The sequence below is a fragment of the Rutilus rutilus genome (genome assembly GCF_951802725.1).
Source record: "Rutilus rutilus genome assembly, chromosome: 17".
Lineage (NCBI taxonomy): Eukaryota > Metazoa > Chordata > Actinopteri > Cypriniformes > Leuciscidae > Rutilus > Rutilus rutilus.
Window position 1 is genome coordinate 10,079,370 of NC_140230.1, and position 13,120 is coordinate 10,092,489.

A 13,120-nucleotide genomic window follows, 5' to 3' on the forward strand; every position below is an offset into this window, starting at 1 on the left:
ATAAAGAATTAGTTGCAAATTAATGTGTGTGGGTGGTCTAAAACCAGTGGCGGCTGGTGCTAAAAAAATGTGGGGGGGCGCAACAAACTGAATTATTAATCCAGGACTGAATGTAGGCTAATTGTTAAATAACAATTTAACAGTGATAATGTAGCTATCATTAGCCTAAAGTTTAGCTAAAACTTCAGCCGGTAGGGTTGGGAAATAGCCAATTGCCAAATAAATCTGAATTTTTGGGCTAAATGGCGATGTATGGTATAATCTGAGTATTTAATTATTATTTTTCTATTTGAATAAAAAATATATATATATTTTTTTAGATATATATTTAATATCCTGATCAATTTTGTCCTACAAACAATGTTCATATTGAAGGTTATAAAAACAAACATAGTGAACCCTTGCTGTCTGCAGTCTATCCAAAAAAGGGGTCAAATCACATTACATTCTAACATTGCAACATTACAATCTAAAAACAAAATAATGCTTTTTAAAGAAGTAGTTAAATTTACTCAACTTAAAAAAATAAAAAATAAATAAAAACAAAGCTAATATCATAAAAATACACATGTAGGTTTGAAATTCTCTAGCACATTTATGTTCACCAACAACAACAAATATTCAACAACAAATATTTTAGCTAAATATATTTATAATTTAGTGCTAATGTATATTTTAGTCAGAATAATTGTGCTCCTATTCTATTGCGCTCCGTCTGTTCGGCGCGCATGCACGCGGCGACGCTCGTTCACGGATGTTTAGCTCATGACAGCAAGCTGGAAATATTGACTTTCTAACATTTACAGATGGAGAATATGTCCGTGAAATGTAAGTTATGCACTGAGGAAATTATTGGATGTCACTTCAGCTTATGGCTAAATATTATTAGAGGTATATTTGTTTCAACCAATCGCTGCACAAGTGAAGTTTACGTGTGATGACGAAAGCACATTAGTGCGAGCCCTCCCGGAACCCATAGAGAATGCATTGCAGTGCCTGCAGTTCGAAAAAAAAAGTCTTTGAATGTAAGTCTATGGGAACACTCTGGGCGATTTTCGGCCATAGTGAAATCGCCCAAAAAGAGGCGGTACTCCACAGAACGTGACTTGGCGCTGATTGGACTATATCCAGAGGCAGAACAACAGTGAGTGACTGCTAGCGTAACTCTGTGGTTGAATGAGATTGTGATTGAAAAAGTCCCTTTCACACTTTGGTGGTGCGTCGCCCAATCGCCCTAATGAAGAAACCGCCGCTGTCTAAAACTGAGGATTTGAGAGGAACATATTCAAGATTTAACCACCATGAAATATACCACTTCCTTTCTTAAATGTTTCAGTTCCTATACCTGTAACATGAACTCCATGCTAATTCGGTTTTCGATGAGCCTCATGACCAGGTGGGCTTTGCACTGGAACATCTTGTAATATTCCCAGGACAATGTGTGGGGGTGTTTGATGGAAAAGTGCAGGTGGGGTGTTGGACTGAAAGGAAAAAACTCTGTGAGAAACATCTTTTGTGCAAGTTTGGATGAGTGTGTATAATTTATAAACAATGATAGAGGTGATGTTATTACTTGTCTTTTTCTTTTCCACCAGAGAAGGTGGGATGTAGCAGGACTCCACCCATCTTTAGCTCATACTCCACAATCTTGTCCAGTTCCTTAAGGTTAAGAGAGTAACAGACAAACAGTTCAGCATTTAAAAAGTAGATGTTTGGGCAATATCTCTCCTTTGACGACCACTGTACTTTATACCTCCTTAATCCAGTGACGATACTCATTGACTCCAAATGTTTTCTTCAGGTAGAGGCCATAAATGTATCCTGAAATTCCCTTCAAAACCCACTCATCAGACCTGCAATTCAAATTACACATTGTATATAAAATACACCGTCATTTAGATTTTTTATAGTAATAAATATAATTTAGTTCAGTTAGAGAACAGACACTACAATTAAAAACTGAACATGTCTGCTCAATTCAGCATGAGCGTCGCAGGAGTCAGATTTCACCTCACTTCGCGCATTTAAAGTGCACACAGCCGCACAGGCATTCATAACGTAGTATTCACATTTATAAATGAGGTGCAAAACTAGATTTAGTTTAGATTTAAACTTGTGGCACACATTTTCAAGGAAAGCTTAATAATCCCACTGTCATTAGGATATATATATATATTTTTTTTTTTTTAAATAAAAATAATAAAAAAGAAAGAAGAAACAATCTGACATATTGCTTTAAATCTAGGCCCTATATCCTATAAAAACAACAAAAGTATATTCAAAATAATAAAATCATCCAAGACACATTTTACTTTGCAATTGCTACAGTATGACATCACTCTAAACCCAACACTGTCTTTAATTACAGGGTTAAACAGCATCAAACACCACCATTAATTGCAGGCAGGCGACTGTTCTCCATTTTAAAGCAACTTCAGTTCTCCAGCTGGGGCTCGTACAAGCTCAAAACAATAAATAAATAAATAAAAGTCTGCTATAGAAACCTCCACATCTGATTTTGATTTTAGACACTTACCACACAAGGGAGTTTATTGTAAGTAGTAATCAAAGCTTTGGACAAAGAACTACAGCATCGGACCAAATGGACTCACAATCTCTCGGGGACACACACACACATACACACAAAGAGTACTTCAGTTAGAAAGCCAGCACGATGGGAGAAACCATCTTTATGATGCAGAACAGAAAAACAGAGAGGGATCTACCAAGCTTGACAATGAAACAATGAAAGATGAAAAAAAGTAGTCCAAAACTAGAGCAGTGAAAAGGAAAAGTGAAATCAGGCTAAAGGAGACTCTGTGATGATCATACTTCCTTCATGGGTAATTTCTACATCAAAGACCTAACACAATTTTTAAAGCAATAGTACACATATTACAGGCTCAAGTAACCTTTGGGTTAAATGTCTTGCTCAGGGACAATGGTAATGTTCATAGACCATGTGGAGTTTGAATATAAAGCCAGAGACAAAATGAACCCCTTTAAAGACAAAGATCGCCGACAGCCCCAGATTATTGTTGTTCAACATTCACTGCACTTTAAAACATCACACTCTTACTTTATCAGGACAAACTAAGTATCATTAGAAATATTTAAGACTCCAGCTTCGATATTTGACCACTGTTTATGATAAAACTAGGTTGCAGTGAAAATATCTTAATTTATGTCAGGAGTGCAAAATCAATCTGTCATTTTTTATATTTTGAATAGAATAACATGCATATGAATTCTGTCACATCTGCTCCGGTTTATTTGTGTTCACATAGATGCACTAGACCGCGTTCGTTAAGGCTCTTAGTCCAATAGTGCGCATATTTGGAGAAATATTGATTTCTTCTCACGTTTGCAAAATATTTCGTCATACAAAATATCATTTCTATGTATTTCCCACTGAATTATGCAACCTGAAGAGCTGAAAGAGCGTTCAGAGCGAGCTCTGTCTCTCCTGCTCCAGGTTTGCATCAGTTATGATTCCTAGTGCTCATTTGGCCAAGAGCTGTCAATTATCTTGCATGACCATATTCTATTTAATATATCTATTAAAAACCTGCCAAATAATCCCATTGTCATAAGGATTTAAAATAAATAAATTACAAATATTACAAAGAGACAAATAATAAACCTGGCTTGGCAGAATCAAATGCTTACTGAAACAAAAAACAATCTGTCATGTAACCAGGAGTTACTCATTCAATAAATACTGGATATCTAGCAAGCTCAAAGTACCTTCCTGCAACCTTCATGTATGAAAGGTATATACTATTCTATACAACAAAAATGCTGCAATATGCAGTTTTGTGGCTGGCAACAAACATTAAACTACTATGGTTTCCCCATTCCTACCTACTTACCAGGACATCCTAGAGATGAAGCAACCAAAAAACTGCTGGGCCAGAGCATAAGCCAGAAAGCGCCTGGTCATAGGTGTCTGGTCTATGATCATACCACTGTGCAGGAGGTTGGTACTGAGAAGAACAAAGAAAAACACAGACACAAAATCAAACAGTGCATCAAATCACATTGTAGCTTCTGTTAAAGCTACAATATGTAAGAATTTTGTAATACAATATCCAAAAATTACTTGCACAATGTGATATATTTCCTGCAGTTGTGTGCTTACAATATCCCAAAAGTTCCCAAAGATTTTTAATTTCAGAGAAATTCCAATTTTAAATTAAAGCTGCAAGCAGCATTTACCGGGGTTCAAGCGTTTAAGGCTTTTAAGCACACATGCGTAAAAAGATATTAAGTTTTATTTAGCAAGTATGTGAACAATTAGAAAACTTAGGACACCAAAAGTAATTTATAAAAGTTCATATAAGAGATTCAGTCAAGAATCATTTTGTACAGACGTAAATAATGTATGTTGGATTGATGTTTATAAGGAAGTTCATCCTGATAATGCATTGTCAGCAAGATTATTTTACCCTTTGGTGGACAAACATGCACCTATGAAAAAATGTTCAGTGAAGAATGTTAGGGCACCATGGATTGTTAATGAGTTGAAAAACATTATGTTTGAGAGAGATGTGGCAAAGGGTACAGCAAACAGAACTGGGAACAAGGAGGATTTCCTTCTAAACTCACTTTAACCCTCTGAGGTCGGCAAACGCGCCCCCGCGTTTTGCTGGACTTTTTTTACATTATAGCACTTTAAACTTAAATTACTCCGTCATTTATGGTCATACAGAAAAAATAAATATAAAAAAAGAATCTGTGATATTTCTACTTTTGTATGTGTCCACTTAGAATCAAATCAAAACATTGTGCTTTTGAAAAATAAAGAAAATAAACAGGGTGTGCGTTCTGCCTCTCCGTCGCGGTGAACTTTTTTTTCTTGAGCACGTCTATAAACTGAAACAAAACTCTTATAACTCGAATACTTGTCACACATTTATGAGCCATATACCTTTATAAACATTTAAGTGTGTACTTTTAAATGATCGGATTCAAACTGAAAACAAATATTTTCTGTTTAAGTAATTTGTATAAAACCAACAAGATGTCCAGCTTCTCAAACGCTTGCTCATTACAGTTAATTTGGCCACGCCTACTCGCGCAAAAGATATTCACATGCAAATCTCCACATGGAACACGAACGCGCTCATTACCTCAAAAACAAAACACTTCATCAGTCTCTGCTTTTCGTCGAGTTTGAAAGACGTGAGTTTACATTGGCTTTACCCCAGAAGAAGAATGCGATTTCAAGACAAGAAAGATAAGGTAAGAAATTCTTACATATTAGTTTGTTATTGTTGCATAAATTTCACATTGCAGTTGAACTGTTGCTAGATATATGGTGAATATTATAATATTTAGACCCGTGTTTACTGTTACTGTGTTTGTGGATATCTGCTCAAACGTAGATATGTATATGGTAGGCCTAACCATAATGTTTTATATTTGAGCGCGATCGCGTTTGAATGTATCATATTTTTTATCGCGATCGCGTTTGAATGCATCATATTTTGGAAAAGCAAAACGCTCCAAACGGCTTCATGTTTTACTATTATCTCATTTCATATCATCATAACGAATGGAAACATTTGAAGTAAAATGATAATCAATATATTTTTCTCTAGCTTAGTTGTTACTGAAATCTTTTTGAAAATGTATATAGGCTGCTATATTGTTATTATTTTATGCAGCACTGCGCATAGCCTATACCTACAAGGCACAACAAACATGTGTTCATTATATAATATATTGTTGGAAACATTTGTGTGAGTGTGTGTGTGTATTCTGTGAATTTTAAAAAGCTATTTTAACCAGAAAAATCTCAAATGTATTCCCAAAATCGTGCAGGCCTTTCTCTTGATATCAGTATGTTCAATTTTTTTTTTTTTCAAGGCCCAGATGCCACTGAGTCCTGCTGACTTCAACATTCACAGTACATGTCTCTGTACATGAACATGGTAAAGTGAAAATCAAACACCTTGGAAATGAAAGGTATGTACAATGTTTTTAGGAATGGCACAAAGGTCTTTTTCTTTGGATCATTGTTATCAATAAGTGTTTTTTTTTTGTTGTGTATCTTTGGATTATGTTGTAAATAAATCCAAACAATTTTAAAAGCCATTCTTTTTTTAATCTCCTCATTCTTTGTGCAAGGTTGGTCAGAATGATGGGCCCTGATAAGCTCCTAATAGGGCCATTAGGGAGTGTCTTTGTCTTTCTCAGGTGTAAAAAGCCTTACATATTAATGAGATGATCCGCCCCTTCGCATATTGCTTTTTCACACAAAACACGTCGTAAAAATTTTAAATCAATATATTGTCTTCTCTGAATGAGCAGTCAGGGTGATTTTCACATAGTTTTAGAGCAAATATTCTAGGCTACGTCATACAATTTTCAAAAGTCTTGTGAAGAAATAATCAGTATGGGTTTCATGACCTTATTTCAGTGAGAATTTTTTTTTGTATTTTCACAAACCACGCATAAATGTCATTATCTCAAAACTACAAACTTTTACACACATGCTGTTGATATATTATTGTAGCAGAGTTTGTGCTGAATACAGTGTAATAAGACTTTAGCCATGAAAATGTCACAAGTAACAGAAATAAGCACAAATGTCAGAGCATGTCAGAACACCTCCAGGGCCCAGAAAACAGCTCAGACCCCAGAGGGTTAAACTGTAATAGAAGGGCTAATATAATAAGAATGTACTGGTGAAGGATTGTCTCTCTGCTTTGTTTTATAAGAAATATTTTTGTGTCTAGAATTCCTAATGTGGAATGGAATCCTGAAGAGGAATGAAAATATGGAATGATTTACCATTGGTATTATACATTTTTTAACAAGAACAATTAGTTTGAAAAAAATATTTAAAGGAACATTAAATGGCACAATATATAGTAAATTGATGATTTTGATATTTGGAATGAATGTTGGGTTAGTATGTTTCATTGACTTGACTTTATTGTTGTACAATTTTCAGCCAATATAGGCAATTTACGAAGGAAAAATATGTTTTTTTTTAAAGTTTTTTTTTCTTCCAGTTATAGCACCATGTCTTGCCTGATCTCCACCACTTTTATTAGGTGTCCTCAAAGTGTGCCCATACATATGTGTGTCAAATTTGTTGTAAATATCTCATTTCGTTTTGAAGTTTAGACACTTATATACTTATTACTTAATACTTGTGAGCATAAAAATGATCCATTGGTGACATTGTTTGGATTTTTTTTTTGTCAGTTCCTTTCATAATTTTGACATTTGGGCGTTATTGTTTAGCGTTTATTGTATAAATTTGAACTATGTTTTCAAATTTCCTGTGGTGTTTTTGTCTCGATCTGACTAACAGTTTAGAAGATAATCGCAAGTTTTTAAGCACTAAATGACACAGTTACACAAACCATAAGGCGAAACCTGCCATGTTTGGTATCGTTGGACTCGGCAAGGATTCAGGAGTCTAAGGAGGTCACTCCCGTGAAAAACGCTGGCTTGAAACTTCTCAGGCTCCTTCAGGGCATTGTGCCGATGACTTATACTGAGTTTGAGATACGGCAATGTTCTCATAGGCTATCATGACACCCTGGACAAAGGGTGGTATGGACAAATTGGCATGGCATGGCAATTTTCATCAGACTAACAGTTGGGTGCGGTTATAGCCATTTTCATGATTTTTTTCCCTGTTATAGTGCCACCAAGTGGCCAATCGTTGCGATTTTTTTTCATGTGACCTCAGATTGAGCTCATGAACATGTGTCCCAAGCTTAGTGAAAATATCTCTTACCGTTCACAAGTTATAGCCGTTTTAGTAAAAGTGACCCCGGTCAAATCAGAGGCATGCATTTTGTCCGCCTTGAGCCAAGGATTCCAACGATATAAGACACTTGAGTCTACGCTTTAGCAACGGTTTAGCAGCTGTGAGCCATTTCATAATTTTGACCGCTGTAGCGCCCCCATCAGGCCGATCGGGGCGGGCCTTGGTGACGTTGTAAGCTGTGTGAGTACTACCAGCCCTCAAAGTTTCAAGTCTCTACGACTTACGGTTCGGTCTGCCCGGTCAGTTTTAGATGGAGAATGCTGTATCATGGGAAAATTAACAATAACAATAGCGTTTCAGCACTACGTGCTTGAACCCCTAATAATGGCTCGTCCCTGACTCCGTTCACTTGTCGCCTGTCAATGACGTAATTAGGGCTGAACGATTAATCTCAATTTACATGTAATCGCACTTAAATCGAGATGGCTTATCGCGATTTTAAAATCGGAAAGGCTGCGATTATTTTTTATGCGCAGCTTGTCATTGATGTACGGCTCTGTAAACGCTGCTCCATCTGAAAGCACTGTGAGTTTGAGTCACTTATAATGTGCATTTGAAAAAACAACACGCGTCAAACATCTTTCCAAAACATGAGAAGCATTTATGAACCTCTTGTCCAACAACATACAACATTTAATAACATGCATTTACTCCAAACTCACTTCATAACGACAGTTGAGCATCATTCTGTGAGATGATGTGCCTTCTTACACTATTTATAAGTCACGTTTAAGCGTTTCAATCTTCTGTTTATTCAGCTACAGCGATAGGGATTTCCTGGAATGATGCGCATTATTGTACTTCTGTGGCGGGGCATATTTATCGTGTTTGCATGAGAGCGCCCTCTGGCGTTCAAATGGGGCAGTATTTACTACCAATCAGCCGCACTCAACTGACAAGCTGCGCATAAAATAATCGCAGCCTTTGCCAAATTGCGTGCGGTTTTATTGCGATTAATCGTGCAGCCCTAGACGTAATATCCACGTTATCCTTGGTTTCCGCTCGTACTGCCATTGTAACCATGGCGACAGACGTTGTTTCGTTCAAACTAGAGATGCACCGATTACAATTTTCTAGGCCGATTCCGATTTCCGATTTTTCATTGAGTTTGACCTGCCGATACCGATTTTAGCCGATTCCGATAAATTTTTTTTCTAACCACTTTACAGCACACACAAATATTTATTTTCGATCTTTTCTTTAACCCTTTCACGCGTAAGTTTAAAATATTCTAAATGACACCCCCACCCCACACTCCCTGAGTGAGTTTTTTCAAGGTGAACGTTCCCTTTAATGTTTCCATGGCGACGCGTCACGCGATACACCGCAGCCACAATAATACTGTATGACAGATGTGTCGCTTTTATTTCGCTTTTCCTTTTTTATTCAAAATATTCACAAACTTGCTTACCATGTCATCAACTAGCCTATCTGATATTCCGATTCTCAAATACGTGTAAGTGAGTGTGTTTGGTCGTTTAAAAACCTTTATAAATAATCTTGATCTATAACATGAGATGGGCGCCGCAATGTTGTCCTGTCAGTCGGATTTACAGCACGTGAATTCATCAGTTTCTCCCGAAATAAATGCAAGAAAGTGGCCGGTGAACTGAGAAGAATAGAGTAAACACTGCTTAGTTGTGATATATGACAGCGCTGAACGCGTCCGACTCTGGCTCAGCGCCAGCCAACACGCGAAAGCACAGTTTGAATCTGGCAGTTATGCGACGTCACTGAACATTCTAAATGTGGCGCCGTACTCTCAGGGCCACAGAAATAAAAATCCCATATATGAGACCGTACCGCTCAAAAGGTTAATCATGCGGCGGCGCCCGAGTGCATTTGACCGGCATAAAATCGGCATATGTCAGACTGACCGGCCGGTCGCCGGTCATGGCCGATCACGTGAAAATCGGCCAATTCCGGTCACCAGCCGATCAATCGGTGCATCTCTAGTTCAAACATTATGGACCATGGCAAGCAGACTTTGGGACAAAAGGAGAACTAAAACGAGGATCAATATCAGCGTGGCGTTTTCGAGATGCCGAGAGCTCTACGTCCGTGACAAACTTCGACTTGACAGAGCTTCACGAGTCACAAACTGACGCTCTTGCACGTAGCCTACTTTATTAGACAGGTGAGCAAATGTACATAAAACTAATCAATGTTATATAGCTCAACATGATGAAATGTTAGAATATTATCAGCAGTATTCTAATGTTGATCTAGCTTACTGTTAGTCTCATACAAACAAACTAACACATAGAATAACATTATAACTTTCAACACACTCAAATGCTGTTTAGTGTGATATTGTAGACCAAGTGAAATAGCGCTGCGTTAACTCAAGTTTCATTCTTCTAATAAACTGACCTGTGCGAGTATTAATTCAGCACTTGCGGGTAGTTCGGTAGAATGAAATGTCCTTCCTTTAAACGCTTTAACACACTCCCGTGAGGGTTTGTGTAAGAGAAAGGTTTTTGTGAAAGTCAAAGGTTTCCAATTACAACGTTTCTGCAGAGTTGAGCTTTGTAGCCAATCACAGACACGTCTGTTGAGTGTGTTAATACAATGGATCAGATTAACTGTTTAAGTTAGTAAGAATCCGCTCAACAAACGGCTGAGTTTTTGTTCAGCACGAGATCTGCACGCTTGTGAATCCTTTCATTATAATCCTATATAAAGTATAAAAAAATGTCAATAAGAAATTCATAGCACAAAGTAGACAGTTTAATTGATAATAACGGATAACTTTCGCAAGAGCGCAGCTTTGTGTACCTAACGTTGAACTGAAATAAATGTCAGCTTCAGTGATTATGAGAGTGATCTTTGCTCGGTTTCTGTAGACTATGTGATGCATATTTTTGTCACATATAAAAATATTTTAAGACTGTTACGAAAATTTATGTTGACAAATAAAAACATGACACGAAAACATGTCAATGAAAACCGAATTGAAAAAGAAACATCTAAAAGAAATAGTTGCTTGAGGTAAAGCTGTAGAGTAAATGATCTCCAGTAAACTCAAGCCTGTTCTATGACACATCAAGTGAAATTATTTAAAATCCAATATCCTAGATATATAACTTAAATGTAACATTACAACTTCCATCTGCACAAAAGGACGTGAATGTGAATGTGAACTTAAGCATGCTAGTTTTTTTACAATCTAGGGTTTGAAAGGGAAACTCTGGATGCGCTCTTCCCTTAACAGCGCACTGATACACGAGAAACTAAAGCACATAATTTACAACATTCCATCACAATCCTGTTCACATTATAATGATAAATATGGCATGTATATTGGCGCTGCACATCTTGCACTTTATTTTATTTTTAATGACAGAAAGTCATCAAAACAGTGTTTTTGTCATAACGAGAAACAACTTTAAATAAAACATAGGATTACTGTTAAATTAGAACTAAATAAAACAGATTTACTGTTAAAAAATTAGAACACTATGCAAGAAACATCTCATGGATGCACTGGGACACATCTTCAGTGATGTATCCTGGGATCATTGGGTGTTTCGGGTCTCGCAACATCATACACCCTCGCCCAGGCGACCCAGCCGGGGTTGATCAAGCCCCGACTTGCGTCCCAGTAGCAAACCACGGATCAGCCCTCTTAATCCAAAGCCACCTTGTAGCTTTTTCTGCAGCTTCGCTTGCAGATTGAATGGCCCTCTTCTTGGCCGCCCCTGTCAGACCCAAACGACTAAGGACTTTGCAAAGTGAACGCCCTGCAAAGCCTCTACAGCCGACTTCTATAGGCTCATAGAAGGTTTTCCAGCCTCTCTCCCTGCACTCCTCCACCAGTTCCTGGTACTTAGCGCGTTTCCTCTCATTGGCTTCCTCAATACGCTCTTCCCATGGCACCGTAAGTTCCAGCATGATCAGATGTTTTGAAGCCTCGGAGGTAATTATCATGTCTGGGCGGAGACTTGTAGTTGCAATATGCTGAGGGAACCTCAGCTGTTTTCCAAGGTCAACCTGCAGCTGCCAGTCAGAGGCTTTGTGGAGGAGGCCTGTTGTTAATTGTGGACGCGCCAGGGGTTTCTCTCCAGCTTTGATGAAGAGGACTACTTTCTTTGGAGCATGATGGTGTTTGCTGGTGCTAATGGCTGAGGCTACACTCTCAGCAATTGCCTTAAGCACCTGGTCGTGGCGCCAGCGATAGCGACCATCTGCCAGAGCCTTTGGGCAGCTGCTGAGGAGATGTTCTAGGGAGCCTCTTCCAGAGCAAAGAAGGCAGAAAGGTGTTTCACTCTTCCCCCAGACATGGAGGTTCGCTGGGTTTGGCAGGGCATCGTAGACAGCTTGTACCAGGAAACGGACCCGATGGAAATCTGCCTGCAAGATGTTTGCCCAGGTAATCCTGCGCTGCAGTGTACTCTCCCACCTTGTCCATGCTCCCTGCTGCCGGAGTCCCACAACCCTGCTCACTCGCTCTTCCTCTACGCATGCTCGGACCTCTTCCTGGAGTAGATGGTGTCTTTCCTTGCCACGAGCCTGGCTGACCAAAATCTTCGGGATGTAGCCCAAGCCCACTCTGCCTGTTGCCACGGTGCCCACCAATGCCTTTTGTCTTAGGCGTGACTCTGCCACCTCCACTGCTTTCCCAGCCTTCCACTTCCTTCCTGTCCTCACCTCAATGCTGGCTGATGACACTTTGCAGTCTCTGGAATCCCTGTACTGTAGGACTTCTCTGGTGCGTACCACCATAAATTCTTCAGTGAGGCCACTGAAGGGCAGCTGCAGGATGTTACTTGTCCCATACAGTGCAGTGCTGGTAAGACTGCGTGGAAGCCCTAGCCATTTCCGAAGAAAGCCACTGATCTTCCTTTCTAGGGACTCAACTGTTGTCATCGGGACTGCATAGACCAGCAGGGGCCACAGAACTCGGGGCAGGACGGAATGCTGGTAGATCCAGGCTTTAAATCTACCAGGCAGACCGGACTTATCAACCTTGGTGAGCCAAGCTCCAAGTTCTTTGTTGAACTTCTGGATGGCGGCAGAGTCTTTCAGGCTGGAGTCAAAAAGCTTCCCCAAACTCTTGACGGGTTGCTCTGTGATGGTTGGGATGACAGCTCCTGAGATGGAAAAATGGAACTTGTCAATCACTTTCCCCCTCTTCAGCACCATGGACCTTGACTTGGAGGGCTTAAAACTCATCCTTGCCCAGGTGATGAGTCTCTTAAGTCCTTGTAGGATCCACCTGCTCCCTGGAACTGATGTTGTTGTAATGGTCAGGTCATCCATAGGCTCTTATAGGGGGCTGTCGTATACCTGACTTGGTTAGGGGTCCCCTACATTCCACCTCGGCTG

The 13,120-nt window shown here is 39.0% G+C and overlaps 1 protein-coding gene across 1 annotated transcript in view; it reads right to left on the bottom strand.

The window, feature by feature from the left end:
• Window positions 1-13,120, bottom strand: part of taf2 (TAF2 RNA polymerase II, TATA box binding protein (TBP)-associated factor) — a 73,633-nt gene that overhangs the window by 44,389 nt on the left and 16,124 nt on the right. Inside the window, exons 8-11 of the mRNA XM_084435541.1 lie at window positions 3,873-3,986; window positions 1,754-1,853; window positions 1,574-1,659; window positions 1,346-1,481 (exon numbers count right to left, since the gene is read on the bottom strand). Coding sequence (XP_084291667.1) covers window positions 1,346-1,481; window positions 1,574-1,659; window positions 1,754-1,853; window positions 3,873-3,986 — 436 coding nt within the window. The remainder of the gene's footprint in view (window positions 1-1,345; window positions 1,482-1,573; window positions 1,660-1,753; window positions 1,854-3,872; window positions 3,987-13,120) is intronic.